The 20,241-nt window shown below is 25.7% G+C and overlaps 1 protein-coding gene across 3 annotated transcripts in view; it reads left to right on the top strand.

Moving 5' to 3' along the window:
• LOC129988764 (DNA-directed RNA polymerase III subunit RPC5-like) overlaps positions 1-20,241 on the top strand; it is a 44,570-nt gene that overhangs the window by 10,918 nt on the left and 13,411 nt on the right. For all 3 annotated transcript variants that reach the window (XM_056097030.1, XM_056097029.1, XM_056097031.1), the window contains 8 exons: positions 3,093-3,194; positions 4,832-4,992; positions 9,637-9,758; positions 10,797-10,885; positions 10,976-11,096; positions 12,731-12,812; positions 14,698-14,757; positions 17,645-17,745. In XM_056097030.1, the coding sequence (XP_055953005.1) occupies positions 3,093-3,194; positions 4,832-4,992; positions 9,637-9,758; positions 10,797-10,885; positions 10,976-11,096; positions 12,731-12,812; positions 14,698-14,757; positions 17,645-17,745 (838 nt within the window). The remainder of the gene's footprint in view (positions 1-3,092; positions 3,195-4,831; positions 4,993-9,636; positions 9,759-10,796; positions 10,886-10,975; positions 11,097-12,730; positions 12,813-14,697; positions 14,758-17,644; positions 17,746-20,241) is intronic.

The following is a 20,241-nucleotide window of genomic DNA, read 5'->3' as shown; positions in this document are numbered from 1 at the left end:
TTATTCTGTAATGCATTCAACGAGATATTGGAAATATTTTCACATAAATTCATTGAATGTAAAATAGCTAAAAAATGTATGTTAAGCCATACAAAAATGTCTTTTTTTTTTTGTTGTTGTTGTTAAGAAGTAGCTTTAGGGAACTGATGGCTGAAAAAAATCTGCAGAAATTCATGCCCAAATACATGAACTGGCAAAAATGAATAAATTAAAAGAAAGTAATCTTGCTTTGTAAAGTTTTTTTGTTAAGTAATCTTTAAATGATTTGTATCATTATAACAAAAATGTTTTGCATTTTATTTCACCCAAGTCCTTAATTTTGTACAGTTTACAGTTAAAGAGTATTAAAGGTAATATATCCCCTTTTAATATATAAATTTTGTCTTCTAAATTCTAGGTAATAAATAAAGAGATTTTTTTTTTTGTGCAAATATGAACATTCTTTTAATATTAAAACTTTTAACATTATTTGAAGTAAAGCATATGCTTTATTCAGAATAATATTAAATTTTGCCTCCTTTCCTTGCTTTTTCCACTCCTTAAAATCATGTTGCATTATAAGTAGCACATGAGTGCTATTTGTGCATTTCTTAATATCTTGAATATATGCTCAGGAATATTTTTTTTCCAGATTTGAGTGGAAACCCTGTAAATTAAATTTTTAAAAAAAAGATTATGTTGTGGTTAATATGCCCATTCTCTGAAGCGCATCTATGCCAAATTAAATACTTTATGTCTAATGAATTGCCGCTTTAAACACTACTGGGTATGTTTACATTTTTAATTAGTAGATATTTCCATACCCATCTACTTTTATTATAATCTTATTACTGCTCTTGGCTACTGCTTGGTGACCTATTATCTGTTCTTTTCTGTGGCAAAGGTATCACTCTTTTTCAGATCTTATAAATGATATTGATTTTTGATGTATATATCATTCCAATATAGTTTGTAGTAAAAACTTGACTATAAGTATTGGACCCTACTTCATGGAAATAACAGCGATTGTTTGTCAAATTAATAAATAAAGTGTAGGGGAAGGAGGAGGAGGGGTGATGAGTGAGAGCAAGAACTCAAAAGTATAAACTTATTCTAACAAAATCAAATTTTGTTCACTTTCACACTAATTTCTTTTTTGCATATGAATGTGTTCCTGTAATGTAATGTTTATCAGGATTTTATGTATTTTGACTTTTTTTAAAGATTCACTTCATTTTATAATGTTTTTTGTGTGACTTATGTATATTGTAAATATCTTACTATTTTTTTTGTTTTTTTGTTTGTTTTTTCTGTAAAATTGCTATTTAATTCTTTTTGATTTGCTAAGTTTCAGACATGGATTTTAGGGAGGAATTTAGATTTCAAAGTAGTCACTTAAATTGAATCCATATATATATAATTTGGTTCTTTACTGTATTCAAAGACATCATGATGAGTAGAATGGTGGTTTCTGGAACTTATTTCATATATTTATCGGAATTGTATAATGTGCAATCATGAATTGTCACTCAAAATTATTATTTATAATATTGATTTAATAGAATTACTTGTAATTCTTATCATCCAGTTGCCTGTTTGAGAATTGTTTTGGAATTACATAAATTTCTGTAAAAGGAGATGCACAGTCATATAATTGTAAACCACATCTGAAAATTTTTGAAAAACAACATGTTTTTTGTTTAAGAATTTTTAAGAAAATTTTCCTATGGATAAAGAATTAATAAATAAAAAAAAAGGTTATTAATAGTGGAAATTCTTTATCTCATTTCACAACTATATATATTTTAAATTGTTTTACTTAAATAGTATCATCAGAATAATGCTTTTAATAAGAGTCAGCTGCTATTACTTTCATGTTTCTAAATTGTAATATGATAATGAATAAAATTAATCATAATTCATTAAGTTATTAATTTTAATTTATTAATCGGCATGAAATAAATAATTTTAAATGTGTATTATTTGTATTTTACTTCTAGTTTTTGTTTTAATTTTTTACTGAAAATATAATTTTTGTTCAGAGAGAAATAATGAAACTTCATTTAAGTAATATTGATTGTATAAATGAATTACAAAACTGAATTAAGTATATTAATTGCTGTTTTTCTTAGCTATGAAATATGTGTGTAGAAGATAAATGAAATTTGTGTGCTTGTGTGAATACATATATTTTGCAATATTATTTAAAGAAACTCTTTTAATCTCCATAAGTTATAAAATGACTTCATAAACTGTGGATCTGTAGGAAGAGACAAATCACATGAAAAAGCTTTAAGATCATTAAATTTCTCTTAGAAACTTTTTCTTTTAGACTTTTCTAAGTACTTTTGAAATTTTCTACTGAAAGCAGAATAAAGAATCTTTTTCTTTTTTTCCACCAGCTTAGGAAACAACATAAGTGAAAAAAGGTTTTTAAAGTTCTGTGCTTATGGATGTTACACATGAAATATATAACTTGAAAAAGTCTATTGTCTACCATTTATTTTGTGCCATTTTGGGAGTCTCAGCTCTGAGCAACTAGATTAATTCTTTCTCGGCCAATTTTGAAGCTAATGTCCTAATGAAATCCTTGCCATATTCTCAAAGAAATCATTGAATTAGAGTAATATTTGCTGACTGCATCAGACAAATGATTCTATCATTTGGAACAATCTGCCAATTAAAAAAAATGGATGAAAGTGTTTGTATTTTTGCCTTTTAAAAAGAATTGGAAACACAATAAAAATTCATTCTATACATGATGATTTTTCTTGTAGAAAAACTATACTTGTCAGATAAAAAGCAGCTTCAGTCTTAGTAAGGGCGGCATGAATGTTAATTTTGCACCTCAGGAAAATCTTTGATAACTGGCTCTAACCTGAAAGGGAAAATCAGAAATGAAATTACTAAAAAATTAAGATATCCTGAAACAGTATGTAATTTTATATGGAGCGTAATGTTATTGGATCTTGCTATACAGTTTATTTTTTTATATTTAATAAAATACTTCCTCATTCATTTGTATATTTTTATTAATTATACTGAGCTGTAATTGTTATTTTTGCTAATTAGTTTTTAATTATTTTTTGGCCTTTTCTCTCTCTCTCTTTTAGGTGAACTGTACTTAACATCCTTACGTTCCATCATAGAAGTGAATCCTGGTTATACCCACATGGATAAGATTGATACTTCAACCAAAAAGAATTTAAATGCTGGTAACTATCACTGTTTTCTACCCCTCCCGCCAACAAATCTTGTATGTTTTAAAGAGTGGATGTAAGGAAGCTGCTGGGTATATTTTTATGATGTTGAATCAATTTTTTCTAGTGTTTTTTTTTTCTAGTAAGAATGATAAATTGATAAGATTTGAAATAATTATCAACTTCATCTGTGAAAATTGAATTGAATAATTATTGGATAAAATGATGATTCAAAGATGTTTAAATTTTGTACATTCATCGTTCTGAGAACTGATCATAAATTTTAGAACCTAATTAAATAAAGAAAAAGAAAATCATGTTTATAGTATCCTACATTGTGAGCTAAATGAAAATAACTAAATTATTTTTTTCTTATTCTTGTTCTCGATTAATAAAAAGAATTATTAATTTATTATTTGTATTGAGATATCATCTAATTTGAAACAGTAATATATTAAAGAAAGCAAATAAAAATGTTATATATTGTATTAACATTTTAAAACAGTCGTGAAATAAAATTAATATATTATTAGCTTATGTATCTAATTATTAATTATGTTTTTGATGAAACCTTGCTCTAGGAATGGGTTTAATTGGGGCAGTTTCCCTGTATTCGACAGGATTACATTAATTTCTTGATATTGGTTTAGTCCGAGATGCATAACATGCTCATTGGTGGTTTTATTGCTTCTACAGTAATAATTACTATTAACTGTATCGGTATTCAAGTGTGGTGAAGAGATGAATTCTAAATTTCTTTTGCCCGGTGGAGTACCTTCTTAAATCTACAAAAATAAAATGATAGACAACTTTATCTGTCAGCAATACAAATTAAAGAGAAAAACTTTCAATAACACTTGCGAAAAAACACACAGTTGAAGACTAAGGATTGAAGGCACAAGGAACAGAGAGAAAACAATCGTTCCCAACATTAGCTCAAACAGAACTCCCAACCTCAAAAAACACTTGAATACCTTTTTCAAACATTAAGTTGGTTTATCATTAAAAACATGGTTGGTTCGTTGATTTCTCTATTAAGCTAATTGTTAGTATTTGCAAACATTCAGAATAGTTGTTTCTTGGCATGAACTGATTGTCTTTATTGTTGTGCTTAACATATTCATTAATTTGATAACATTTTTACTGTTTGCAAATCAGAGATAAATAAGAAAATAAGTAGTTAAAATATTTTCACATTTGAATTCTTTGTTCTCCGCTTTTCGTATTGATTTCTGTATTACCTCTTTTTGGCTTTTTTTTTTTTCAATCTTTTCGTCTTTTTGGATATCTGAACAGAATTTCTTCATTACGATTCAATTGTTTATTGCTTATTTCTGTTCTGCCTAATTGTTCATATTATTTTTTTTCAATTCTTTTGTTTTGTCTTTTCTCTCTCTTATATAATAAATTATTTACAAAAGATTAATTATGAAACACTATATTAATGCCATTAATTGTTCATTATCAAGAATATCTGTATTTTCAGACTATTATAGCTGTAAAGTTTTTATGGTTGTAAACTATTATTTAGTGCTTGTATAATTCTTATGGGAAATGCAAAAGAGTAGTTTTTTCAGTATCCAAAAAAGAAAAAAAATTATGGAAATCTTTAAAATTTTTATTATTAAGTGGTATGCTTGCTTCATTGACAGGTGAAAATGAAGGTGAAGAGGAAGAAGCAGTTGCTGTGACAATGCGTTTTGAGGGACCCAATGCAGAGAGAGATCGGCAGATCAGGCAGAAATCTTACCAGTACTTCCAACAGAAGAATGCCAATGAACCTTGGGTTAATCTCAATTATCACAAGCATGAGGTAAGAATTCTTTATGCACACTCACACACACATATGTAATATGAAATATTTTCTTGTAAAAGAAATGTTGATGATAATTTCACTAAAACCATTTTTTTATTGCCCATTCATAATTATTAAGGAAGGTGTTCAGTTTTCATCAGAGATTAAAATTTCTTTGTTAAAATATAATCAGGCTTTGTCACACGCCAAACAGGAAAAGAGGATGAGAACTGGAAGTAGGAAGAAGAGGTTATGGAAATGTATGGAGTTTATTTATAGCTTTTGAATAGAAATTTCCCAAAATTTTAGCTGAAACAAGTGTTTTGGTGGTTTTTTTTTTTTTTTTTTTTTGCAATGTTGGCAGACAAAATTCCTTACATATTATTGGTTGAATGGTTCATACAAAATTTTAAAAATAATTAATATTAAGAGTACAAATTATTACACACATGCATGCACATACACATAGATATGTTTAAACTGTAACATAACAGATAGAATACTTTTATTAAAAATTAAATTACTTTAATTTAATATATAATATACTAACCATCAACTTCATATTATTTATTTGACTATTGACCATTGCACAACATTACATGAAAAATTCACATGATTGTATTTACAGGAGGAAATTTAGTAATTTTTCAGTTATTTCCTTTATCTTTTTATTTAATATTTTTGTAGAAATGGTTTTATATTTTCTTAATAACAGTTTTTATTGCCATTTAGTTTTCATTTGTGCATCTTTCGTTTTATTTTGGTTTCTAGATGGAAACATTTTTTGTTTCATTTGTGCTGGAAAACACATTTCTTAAGATCTTCCTCATTGAAGAATTTCCCGTAATGTTAATCATTTACTTTTTTTTTTTTTTCTGTTCTGATTTAAAAAAATGTTTCATTTTGTTTTTTACAGCTATATATACAATACTCTCAATTTATTCAAATTCATGATTTGCTTTAACTTCTGAGTTGTGAATGTTTTTGTTGACTAAAATCAGTGCTATGTCAATTAAAATTTAGTAATTTCCTCGTGAAGCTATATAACTTCTGAAAACTTCTGAATGCAATCTCGCATCTTCCTCTGGCATTTTGCCTTGAACAAAAAACTTTTAAAAAGCATTTAAAATTTGAGCATTTTTTTTAACATTATAAAGGAGAATAAAGAAATAGTTTTAAAAATCATTTATTGCTTCTTTTTCAGAAAATGCATTTCATATAGTATATACATGTAATGTAACGTTCTTTCTGTAAATAAGTTAGAGAGAACCGTGGCTTTATCCTTTTTTTTTCTCTCATTACTAAGCAGAATATATCTTTAATGGTTTTAAAGGTTCTTTGTTTTTACCATGGTCAGAAACTCAGCTACATTCTTGCCATAGCAATGCAAAAGATTATAAACAAGATTAATGAGAAAGCATTCAGAGGCTATATAAGTTTGAGAAAGGGATCTAATAGAGTGGAACAAGCATTTGATTTTCACATGATTGTGCAACTTAACTTTTGATTGTTCAAATTATAGAAATTAGACTCTGGGATGCAGAAATCACACATTTCAAAAGTGAAAGTACTTTGGGAATGTGATGAAAATGGTTGAATTGAAGTGATTTGAAAGTAATTAATTTTTGAAAATGTGGATAGATTGAAATTATTATATATATATAATGTATAATCTTAAAATAATAATAATAGAATGTAATAAATGAAAATGACAAAATATAACACTGAAATAAAAATAAATAAAAGTTGTCCATAATCGTGACCATAGACCTAGCTTAACACACATGAATCTTATTCGTAATGTAAAACACCAATTAAGCAAACCTATTTTTCAATTGGAACCCATATAAAATAGGGCAATGCATTTCATTCAGAAAAAAAACTAAAACATATTTATAATATAATTTATTATTTATAATATATACATTTTTTACATAAAAATTGATTAAAGACATTTATCTTTGGTTAATTTTGCCAAAATTTAGCAAAAAATGACTCACAGTATTGTCTTTAGATGAATTTGTTGAAAGCATAATTACTGCCTTATTAGAATAATGCTTCTCACTGTACAATGCATTAATTTTTAATACTTTAGCATCTTCCTTATTTCAAAGAAAAGGTCTTGCCCTGACCAAATCTCCTCTGCATTTTTTGCTATGATACAGAATGCAGCTTCATAAGCTCTTTGATTGTTCTTGATATGTTCATCCATCAGTTCATAGATCTCATTGCTATTCACATCTAGCTCCTAATCTTGACCATAGACATAATCTTGTTGATTAAGGCCCAAATCCCACAGAGTCAAATCATATTACTCTATTCTGCCAAATCTTCTTCTATGTAAAAATAAAGGCTGTGTCAGAATTTGAAAAATTGTCCTGAATGCCAGTGCAGGTGCATTTCTATTCATTTTGAAAATTTATTTAATCTTAATATGAAAAAAAATGTGAATGAAATGTGGAAAGCAATTTAGATTTAGTCAAACGACTGATACTGGCCAATCCAGTATGTGACATCATGGTTCCTATAATCATGAGAATAATTTGTTCCTTAATTTTTTGTTGCCTCAATCATTTGTTCACCAACCACTTATTAACTTTTTTACATTTGTTTTCTCTGTTATGAAAATTGATTAGTTTTTCTAAAGGTGCTAATTTAATGTTGAACTAATTTTTGCTATGTTGATGGCTTATTTTAAATCGTAAGAATTGCCAGATTTTTTAAGGAAAAAATACTTTGATTGATTTTTTTAAAAAAAAGGTACTTTGTGTATCTAAATTCATGAAGCTTTTTGTTTTACTGTAAACAGATATACTATCCTCCATGGTTGATGTTGTAACTGTATTCTTCCTTTTTGTTATATTTCTTGTTTATCTTTTTATAACTATCTTATCTATAAAAAGTTATTCAGACTTTAAATACATTCTTCTTTTCTCCTCCCTCTCTCTTTTTCAACTACTTTTATATGGATAAAATCAGGGTTTTATTCACTCATGCAGTGTGCTGATGGGAATTGAAAAGTGGAAATTATAATAATAGCTCAATATTCTGACCCTAAAAATATACAAAAGCATAAAGATGCATTTCACTTAAAGAATTAACTATACTATAAATGTTTCAGCTTATTTCATACAAGCATAAGCTTAACATTTATAACTTTTTTAACATTAATTACTTCAGTCAAAACTCTTTTTATATATTTTTGTTTAATTTAACTTATTTCACATGTGTGCAGATAAAATTTTCACTCCACTACTTGATATGCTAGAATTTTAAAAAAATTATGTGCATTTTAAAAATAATGAGCTATTTTATTATTTTCTTGTCATTAATTGACTAAATTAATTAAACTTCTAAGACTGTTTATTTTAAGATTCTATAACATTTACAATAATGAATTATAAATTAAAAATAGACAATAAGTAAATTTTCTTAAAATCTACTCTTCTATTGTTTATAGAAAACTATTTTTATTATTTTCATTTTATCCTTTTAATCTCTCACTTAAAATAATTGTCAAAGAGTATAAAGCCTACTTCATGCTAACATTTTTGCTGTTATTGTGTTGCTAGCTATTTAAAAAGTGTTTAGACTATTTTCTTTCTATCTGCAATGATAGAAATGAAAACAATGAATTTTGCAGTAGTTTCTTTTATTTTATTTTAAAAATATTTAAGCAACAAACATTTGTTTAGCTGCTTGCTATTTTTTTATGTTAAAATATTTTCTGAAAAATTGGAAAAATTTACACATACTATTTGGTAATTTTCAGAGGAACATTTTTAATTATAGGATACAAAACAGAAAAAGTAAGAGAATATAAAGAATTGTAAATAAAATATCCATATTATCAGGAACAAACGTATCCATGAATAAACAAAGAATTTTCTCAAAAACCTGAACTGCAATAAAGAAACTAAACATACAGAATAATCCTACAGCAAAATATATCCAGTGCAGGAGCTGATCTGTTTCAATTTTACTTTTCACTGACAGATTCCTTAAAATATGCATATATATATATATAATGTATTGGTTGAAAAGAAGAAACTTTTAAAATTTTAACTGTGATTTGTTTCCCCATGAAAGTCATAATTTGTACAAGAGTGAAATGATGATCAAATTAGTGTCTCTTCACATCACAATATAAAAGCAAAGAGAAATTTTTTCCTTCGGTGCTTTTACTATGAGATTCTGATATGGATTTCTTTGATCAATTTTGGCAAGGGAATCTTGGGTATCTTTAAATGAATGTCATAAGCATTACGAATTTTTATCCCTTCACTTGGAGTGTGAGAAAATAAGTAGTTATCCATTTTTTAGAATGCATGTTATAAATAATTAAAGAAAAAAATGAGAATTGGATCAGGAAATAAGAGAATATTTTCAGATGAAGTTAACGTGAACTAATTTAAGATAAAAATTAGAAAATAATTTAAGAATTAATTTAGATTTAAAAATATGTTGAAAATAAGATCATTTTCCTGAGTCGTCATACTTTTATCCACTTATGAATATCTTTAATATTTTAACAGCTTTCTATTGTTTTGTTGTACAAATCATAAATCTATCTTTTATTTATAATTTGCAATGAGGTTTTATTGCTTACTTAAGTTTATTTTTGCTACAGAAAGATTTTATTTCCTTTTCTTTTGTCTACAGTCTATCCGTTCTGTAGCAGAATGTGAAAAACTTATCTGTCCACAAGTTCATCAAGATACTGCTAGCACTATTATTGATAAAGAAGATTACTTGAAAGAACTTGTGCCCGAATGTCTTCGCCTGTAAGATATCATTTTGATTCTTTCTTTTTTTCTTTTTTTTTTTTTTTTTATTGTTTGTGAGTTCTTTTTTTTTTTTTTTTTTTTTTTGTCTGAATTGATTTTAAGCGGGTAAACTCAGTATTTTTTAAAATATTAAATTGAAAAGCAATGGTGTTCATCCTATACCCAACAAAAAAGAATCATTAAGTTGAGTGCTGTATTTCTTTAAAATTATTTTTTTTATTTTTAATCTATAATATTACTAATCAAGTTAATCAGTTTAATATAATCATTTTTTTCTATAAACATTTTTTTATTCTTAAATTTAAAATGTATTTTATTTTAACATAATTTCTTTAAATTATTAATTCAATTTATTTAAATATATATGAATTTTTATTTTTGATGATATTTGGAATCTTTGTTGTATTATATATTATATATTTGTGCATTTTTAAAAATTATGAGACAATTCCAAGGGTAATTTTGAAACTTCATATTTTTATGATTTCTGTAAAAATAAAATTAAAAAAACACATTTTTATATGCTTGATAATTATTCATGCTTATTTTTAAAAGTATTACTTTAGAAGCTGGAAACAGATTCTGTTATTGTTTTAGTATTACTTTAAAATAAATGCATTTTTTGGCAATGCATTCATATGCAATAAAATAAGAAAAATAAATGAGAAAATGTATGTATATTTTAGTTTATGTGTATTGAATATTGTTTATATGTGTGTTAATTTGTAAGTGAATTTTATTTATGGCATAATCGAATAATTATGTAGATAATCATATACAGTTTCTCTATCACATTGTGCAAATGAAATTTTATGTATACAGTGCATTTATCAATAAATTGTTATGTAATATTGTCATTTGTGGAAAGCAGAGATAAAATGTTTTGTATCCTCAAGAATTGTAATTGAACATGCGTAAGATTTCTGTAATTTAAAAGGTATTATTTTAAATGCTTTTTCCTAAGGAATTTTATATTGTATTGCATTTGCACATTAACAAATTGCAGAATTGTTATCATTTTTCTTTCATGCATAGTTCTGGATGTCAAACATCAAAAGATGAAGATGCAGCTGTCTTGATAGACAAACCTCTCTCGGATCAAATAAGACATCTAATGATAAATGGTAACATTCCTATTTTTTTTAGTATTATATCATTAAATTTCTATTTTCTTTTATATGTTAATTTTAAATGCATGTATTTGTTTTGTACAGCTCATCTACTGACTTTCTCAATGTTGGCAGAGAAACTTCCTCACAATGTAGACACATTATCAATAGAAAGGCTTCTACAACAAATTGGTGTGTTAGTTCAAGGATGCTGGGCTGTGAAAAGGTAATATATATTTAATTGTTTTTTAAAACGCTGATATTTGAAAAATCTTTTTTTTTTTTTCCTGCAATATTCTCATATTTGCTTCATATAAGTTGTTAATATCCATATAATTTATTCTCTAATAAAATTCGAATATAATTTTATATTCCTTTATTTATACAATAAAGAATAAGAGGGAAAAAATATGATAGTATATTAATAAACTTCCCCAAGTGAGGAAAAGTTTTTTTTTTTTTTTTTTTCTTTTAACTCAATGTTTAAAAGGAAAAGGGTTGTCAGATGTGTTAAGAAATGTTTTAAATTTTTGAAATATAGCGTCTTCTTTTTTTGAGGGATAATATTGCATTACACATTTTATATATATATATATATGTAACAGAATGCTTATTGACAATAATGAATAAGGCTGAAAGCAAAATTTTCTAGTCAGATCTATTACTTTATTAACAAAATAAACTCTCTAATCCATGTTTTTAATTTTTTTAAACTTAAAAAAATTAATATATTCAGTACAAACAGAGCCTGAAATTCTATTATTTGATATTGATAGCATTTAAAATATGAATGCTAAAGAGAGGAAAATAAAATTAAGTAATAAAATAATATTACCAAACCATGAGGATTTGCACAGATAAAAATTAAATAGTACTCTTTGGAAGATGTTATGGGCAGGATTCATGTAATTATTGTTCATTAATATTTATACTAAACTTTAATTGCTATAATTATTTTAAAGTTATGAAAAATTAAAAATTCTCATCCACCCCCACCCCCTTCTTTCCAGATCTAGTTGAAAAATTTTAATAAAGAAATTTGAATAAAAAAGGAATTAATTGATCTGCTTATTACCTGGAATTTCAAATTTTTATTCTCTTAAATTTGGAATTTGTGAAAGGCATTACCTTTTCTTTTTTCTAGTTTTCTTAAAGTAGATGTATAGGTGGTATTACCCTCAGGGAATATATAGTATCCTAACACTGATAATTTAAAAGTTTTGCAGATTGTGAAAATTTATGAATATCTGTTATTCTGTAGTATAGTATTTATTGAAAAGTTGCACAATTTAAAAAATTCCTTGCTTGACATTTTCTACTTCTAATTTATTCTTCTTTGGGGAAAATAAAGTGGAAGGCCATTGTCTTCATGTATATGTCTTGCTTATCATACTGGATTTTCAATTGTTAACTGAAGAGAATATTAGTACTGCTTTTTTGAAAAGTAAAACACTTTCTTCTTGGAAAGAGTTTGTGCATGTTGGAGGGGGGGGGTATTGAAAAACCCAAGAAATTTAATACCATTGAATAATACATTGAAACATAAATTAATTTGTAAAATTTGTTTTATGCTTCACCAATTGTATTTGAAAATATTTGTCTAGATGCATGTATGCATATCATGTTTATGCTTTGAATTATTTGAAGTACTTTTGGCAATAAGTCTGTTTGCTAGACTTACTGTCATTTTCATTTCACTTTATTCTTATATGCATAACGTCTTGTTTATGAATCCTTCGTCAAAATATTTTTAAGCATCAAATAGTTATAGACATTAAAGCTATATTGAATTAATAACCTTACTAGTTTTGTTTATTGTGTAAACTTGCACACTTTTTAAATGAAATTGATTCATTCCAGTGAATTACTTTATGCTGAAAATACTGTCAGTCCATATACAGGAATGAGTGCAAAACAGTTAATTAATGCCAGAGACTATATAGTAAGTTTTTAATTTTACATATAAAATATTTATGAAAATATTCTCTTTCCATATCTCTTATTTGGAAGAATTTTCTTTGAATTTTAGCCTAAAAAAATATTTTTGATTTCTGAATGAAATTACTATTTTTGAAAAGACCTGAGGTAAAAAAAAGAGACGTAAAACATTTTTTAAAATTTTTTTCACATATTAATAAAAAAAAAATCAGTTAATTAAATGCAATGTATGTTCAATAGACTGCCTCTAATTCAACATTTTCTCTAGCCTGTTTCAACTGTCTGATGCTCTTTGATTAGTCATTCTTTCTATTTAAAGCTTAAAACCTTTCGCCCTTTCAATATATGATTTGTCTAATTAACATATTTCTACTCAACTTATTTTTCACCTTACCTTATTATACTTTATTAATACCTTATTCTCCACATACAGAAAAAAAAATGTATCATTGTATAATTCAGCGATCCAGACATTGTCTGTAATCCGACAGGTACAGAGTTCTATACATGTTGGATTAGAGAGAATCTACCATATTAATCTTTTGGTTTTCTGGTTACAAGAAAGGAAAGCATTACTATATTTTCTCATTATATTTATCAAAAATGTATTCTCTTCTTTCTATATCCCTCATCTTTATTCATACATTTCAGAACAGTAAATTTAAAGCAATAAATCACTGCATATCATGAACAATAGGCTGTTGTTCAGATTTTGAATTTTATTTTGAAACATATATTATATAATTTGTATGTTTTATGCAATAAACATTTATATATCTTATTAAAATATGTTTGTGTTAAATATCTTCTAATTTAGTGTTTTCATTTCATCAAATCATCATTTGGTTTGATATCTGTTGGATTAGTGAAAGATTATTGCATTTAGAGTGTCTTACTCTTTAATAGAAAAAATAAGAAAGAAGAAGTTTACTATGAAAAAGTTATGCAAATAGTAGCTATTATTTAGGCTCAAAATTGTATACTCTATTATTCTTTAGAGCCATCTATTAAGAAAAAAATGTGTGCATATTAAGAAAGAAAAGCCATCACAAAAATGCAACAATACTTCACAGGTTTTTTTTTTTTTTTCACTTTAATAATATCCAACAATTGAATAGAGAAAACTGACATACCCATTCTTTCATTTGTAAAGTATTCTCCTTTTCTGATCTGAAAACAAAACATGAAATTCTCAGATATCAATTTTATTTTGCTTAGTTCTCAAGAAATGATTAAGTTTTTATGAATACATATTATTCTGCAGATAGCAGAAAATAAATTAGTTGAGTATATATTACAGATATGTAAGCATACATCATCTAAGCTTTTAATTCAGAGTAAGATAATGTTTTTAATGATTGATAATTCTGATCATAATGCTTTTGCAAATTTGTTGAAATAGTGATGAATTTTTATTAATTAAAATTTTTAACAAATGACTTTAATAGAAAAGTTTGAATACAATTAATTTTTAATTCAAAGTTGTCATAAAAATAAAGGACAAAAGTTTTCAAGAAACTTATTTTATAATTGCATAGATGTCTTTCTCAAGATGTTGGCGTCTTGCAAAGGGGGAAAGCATGAAAAGAGCGGCAAACAATATTTATTCTTAGGAAACCAAATTCCAGTAAATTTTAATTCATCATTTTTTAAGTTTGTGTTTTTAGATTTTTTTTATTAACCACAGCGTGCATACATGGCTTATTTTCATTAGTAGATGTTACCTTTTTATAGATAACTTATAATTAATCGAAGGAAGAAAAATCAAATTTAAAATTTTTTTTAAAAAGTTCTTAAAAGATATTATATAATATACATAATATTGTATTTATATGGTGTGGAAATTTCCATCTATTAAACCTAATCAATTCATCTTATTTGTTTTCCAGCTGTGGCTATTTACAAAAACTAGATTTGTTACTCGTCAAGACATTTTGTCTGCCATTCGAGTAAGTAAATTTCAGTACTATCCTCGCTATTTTATATTTCCCTATATGTTTATGTTTCATTTTCATCAATTTAATTTAAAAATATAGTAGAATTATGAAATTCTATCAATATTATATATTAGTTGATCAAATTATGAGGAGAATGATATTAAACACAAAAATATCATATTTAAAATGTGTCTAGTATAATGCATTTTGTAAAATATAACTGATTTCAGTTACCTTTTTACATTTGAAGAAAGTAGATTCATGTAGCTACTTTTCTTTTTTAAATGTAATTTTGAAAATGTAAATGCAGCATAAGCATCCAATACCAATTAACTTAATTTGTCATAAATAAAATCCTCGTGTATTGTAATACGGTGAATATACATTTCTGCATGTCTTTGATGTAAACCCATATTTCTGCATAAAAATCGGTTTTTGACTTAATGTATGCTTTTTCTAATAGCTATTAGTGAATGCAAATTTGTTTTTATCACGGTTGCCACTACAGCAAGAAAATCAATAAAAAAAAACTCATGAAATTTAAAAATCATTTATAATGCAGGGAATTTTTAAATTTTCCTTAAAAATGGGAAATGTACAGGGAATTAATTTTTTTCATCTAAAAATTACCAATATTTTTAAATATTGCAAGAATAAAAGAGTATCGCTATTATTTTATGAACTAAACAACAGCATTTGCGATTTTTAAGTTTAGTTTGTGTGTGCATATATCAATCCCATTTCCAAAAATCAGAAAGAATACTGACAATGGAATAATGATGACAGCTACTTGTTTAACAGTGGATTGTCGAAACTGAAAACAAAGACACTTTTTAGTAGAGTCTTTTATATTTGTGAACAATTTTACAAAAATATTTGAATGTATTCCAAAAATTTTGTTATTTTAAAAACTGTGCCTTGTTTAAATTAAGTTTATAGAAAAACAATACATTTTTCACATAATACTGTGTCATTGATTTGCTCCAATTTTTTTTTCTTCAAAGTACAAATTTCCACTGTATGTTAAGAATGCCCAAAGGTCCAATTTGAAATTTTCCTCAAAAAAAAAAGTGAATAACAAATATCTTGATTCATTTAATGAAGAAATTTGAAATTTATTTAGATGGTTTCTATTCTGATATTTTGAGACTAAAAATTTTTCTGACTTTTTGGAAAGTCATAAAAATAGTTCTACTATCTCATGATAATGTAGCTGTAGAAAGTGGATTTAATGTTAGTAAAGATATGTATGTTGAACTTCTGAAAGATTATTATTTGGTCTATGAACTACATATTATATGATAAACTTTCATGGAGATGTCATTAAATATTCTAACCTCAAGATATTTACTACAAATACTTAAATGCTCTAAATCAAAAGATGTGCTACAAATTGCTCCATGAATTGAAGTACTTAATTTTTAGGAATATAAAATTTCATTTATAGGTATGTGAAAAAATGATCCACTTACTTTCTATTTCCTGTAGCAGTGTTAAGCATCTAAAAGAGCAATAATTAGTAATTCAGTTGTTAATAAATCCATGAAAACATACTTTTAGACGAAAGAAAAATTATTTTATATATTAGATTAGCACAAGGAAAAATGCACACATTACATCTAAATGCGAAAACGTAAGTGAACATGATGATTGGATGTTTATACATCACAGAGTTCTCCATTAAATAAACATTCTACATTCATTGGCATAACAAACAGTTAGTCAGTTTCCTTTTAAAGAAAAACATAAACATTAAAAAAAACATAAAGCTTAATAATTTTGTTTTGTTTCAACCATATCCTTAATTTTACTTGACTGTAAATTAAAAGGCACAAGAAAGTGATTAATATCGGGGGGGGGGGGGGGGGGGTTCCACTCCTTAACTTGTAAATGTGTCTGGCTAAACTATATACAGTAATAAAGAGAAATTGCTTTTTTATGTAAATATAAAAATTCATTTAATATACTTATTTCAGTTAATTTTGAATTATTTAACTTTTCCTTGCTTTTTCGACATAAAAATTATGGGGTGTTGTTTTGCTATTATAACTAAGCACAAGTAGTATGTTTTTGTATTTTCTATACTGCACATTTATAGATGAAGATTTAAAGATGAAGGGATTCTAGGTGACAAAGAGCTCACCTTATCAAGGATATTCTGGTGATTTTTCTCCATAATCAGCCAATGATATCATGACTTGAATCCAGAAGAGTACTAGTACATTATCTTGTTTCATTTATATAAAGATGGAATTCTTTTATTAATTTTTCTCGCATTTCCTGGCATTAACATGTGATCAGTGACGCTATACTATTCTAATAATTTCCTAACTTTTAATTATTAATATATCAATTAAAATAATTAAAATTTGATTCCATATTTTATAAAATGAATTGTAAATCAAAATTAAAAATAGTTAGATAAACAATTTTATATCTTATCAATATATAATGTGTGTTTTATATAATGTTTTTGTTTAAACTGAACTTTTATTAGAACCAAATATGGAATTTTGGATCTCCACAGGGTAAATACTCTCCTTATTAATTAGATTATTTTTGTAAATATCATCTTCTAGTCAGCTTTATATATCTGAAAACTTTTATTTTCACTGTCTGATCATGTATGTACAAATTTTTATTGTTTAGATTTTTTATACATGTAAATTTAAATTTAAATTGTAGTTAAAATTTCCTTTATCATCTATTTTAAGTGTTTATTTTTGTATTCACAATAGTTTCATACTTTAAATAAAGTATTTAGAATTAATTATCAGAATTTTAAATATTTAGTATATTTTTGTGTTTTAATATGTGGGATATTTTTGTATTCTGTAAATATCCAATCATGTTTTTCAGATGAGTTAGTTATTTTACATTTTTATTCTATATTATTTAGGTCTTAGATGATGACTTTAAAGCTATTATGATCCCTTTAGCAAATAAGACTAACCGTGGTTGGGAATTTAAGTTTCCTACTGATAACGAATTTCTTGAAAAGTAAGTTCTCATCTTTTTCATCATTATTACAATTTCCATTTAGGAAGGGGTAAAATTAGAATATCAGTATTATTGATACTCTAATTTGAATTGAATTTACAAGAGTTCAGTTGAATTTTTTTAAAATGTTTGAAATTCTTATTTCCTTTACTCTCGATTATATAATGTAATCAAAATAAAGCTTGCAGCAGAGCTTTTATATGAAAATTTTTTTAGCTTTTTATTACTTGGTAATAAAAGCATGATAAAAGTCTTATATCAAAACTGTATTTTTTGTAAACTCAGTAAACAAATTTTGGTTTATAGAATTTAAACATACATTTATTGGGTACATGCACTTATATTTGATGTTCAAAATTATATTACTTTAGACACCATTGAAGAATTCAGATAATTTAACATTTTGTGAGTTGTAGTGAACTGTAAGATTCATTGCACTTACATCTGAATGCATCATAAAATATTACATGAGTATCTATTAGATGGTAAACTCATATGGCACTATAGTTTCTGATATATATATTGTATATTACTATTATCTACTGCTTCAGTTGCACTTCCTTATTAAACTTGATTTTTAAAAAATTCTGTATATTTTTTATCAAATTTATTGATCCGTAATTACATTTTCTTTCACATTCTTTACTCTCAGCGACTCATCTTTAGTCTCTTCCATTTTGTTAAATAAGATAAATAATAATAATAATAATAATATACAAAATTATTTATGTCTGAATTGCAGAGCTTAGTTTTAAAATTTCACTGATATATAGTTAAGCAAGAATTTATGCAATATTTACATATAAATTTCAAATTAAAATTCATATAATTACTATTTATTTGAAATGAAATTATTATCATAATATTATAAAAATTTATTTGAATAGCTAAAAATACTTACAAATATTATATTATGACAACATATTTGCACTGATGTATCCATATATGAATTTTGCTTGTGTTATTTATATGATTAATTCTGGGTGCATAACATCATGAAAAGTGCTGAAATTTGAAAACCATTTTTAAGCACCTTAAAAGTGCTTAATTTTCTCATTTTATTTATTTTGTTTCCCACACATTGAATACATAATTCGGACAAGGAATCCAGAATGAAAGAAACTCAGGGTGCCAACACATATTAAGATAATGTTCATGTGACTTTTTTCTAATCCCTCTTGCTTCAACAATGTGCATTGCTTGCTGTTTATTGAGGACTAGTTTTCCGGAAAAGGCCATGTACCATACTTCTTGTGCCTTAAAAAATGTTCAAAAAGTTTTTTAAAAAAATGTTTAATGTTTGAGATGTTGAAGAATTTATTTAAGTTATGCCAGTATGTTTAACCTTTTATTGTTACTAAGAAAGAATGTGCAGATTGCTCCGATCAATGAATAATTGATCAATGTTGGATGAATTTGATGCACCAAAGAAATATATCAAACATGGTAGAAGCTGCTGCTAAAAACATTTGCAGTGAAGCCTCTTTAGTACATTGCACATTCAAACATCGTTCTCTTTAATATTTTGTTTTAATTATTAGACTTATTAGATTGATTTTAATGTATTATACTGAAACTTGCAGTTGCTTGCAGTGTGTGGTTATGTTAATCACATAAAATCTAGCATGATGAGATTTTAACTTGAAACTGTAACTTTTAAAGTTGAAGCTATAAATGATTTCTTTCATTCTGTACTTTTTAAATGACCTCATCCGTTTGAAAATTATTATTTGTAGGACCAATCTCCCAAATTTTATTTTTTGCCAAGGGAAAAAAACTGGTAGTTCTGGTACTTAGAATTGTTTTTCATTTTGTTAAAAATTTTAAACTTTTATTCTTGAGGGTTAAGATACTATAATTTTATAATGATTTTTCCTTTTCTTTTCTTTTTTCTATAATTCTTATAGAATCCCCCCCTCAAATAAAATCTCCCTTTACATATAAAGATTTGACTAGATTGAGAGAGCAATGAGCAACATAAACCATGGAAGTTAGGAACATGAAATTTCGAAAATTATTCTTGGATATTAGAGGCCCACTAAGAACGGATATTTCAAAATTTTAGAAGTTCAATTAAAAAATAGAAACAGAATTTTAATTTGTTTTCATCATAACATCAAAGCAATATTATCACACAAAAATTATTTTAATGTTGTTTTAAAGGCTTAAAAAAATAACTTTTCAATGTTAAAAATTTTGCTTCAGTGAATGCAATTTTTTTCTTTTGTTTTAACAATTTTTTAAAAAATTAGATTTGGACATTATTTAAAACAATTATTTTTTATAATGTCATTGTTTCTTCAAATCGTCATGTCATGTTATTTTACTGATGTTAAAGTCATGATAAAAGAAAAATGCTTTCTTTGCTTTTATTTAAACTTAAAAAAAATTTTAAGCAGTTTATTGAATAAGACTTTTTTTTATGAGTTTTCTTAAATTTTGAAGCAAAACGATGTATTGTGTCCTGCTGGCTTCAAAAAATACTTTAAAAAAAAT

This window comes from Argiope bruennichi, chromosome 10, assembly GCF_947563725.1.
Source record: "Argiope bruennichi chromosome 10, qqArgBrue1.1, whole genome shotgun sequence".
Lineage (NCBI taxonomy): Eukaryota > Metazoa > Arthropoda > Arachnida > Araneae > Araneidae > Argiope > Argiope bruennichi.
The sequence above is the reverse complement of the archived record's forward strand: the minus strand, read 5'-3'. Positions and strand labels throughout refer to the sequence as shown.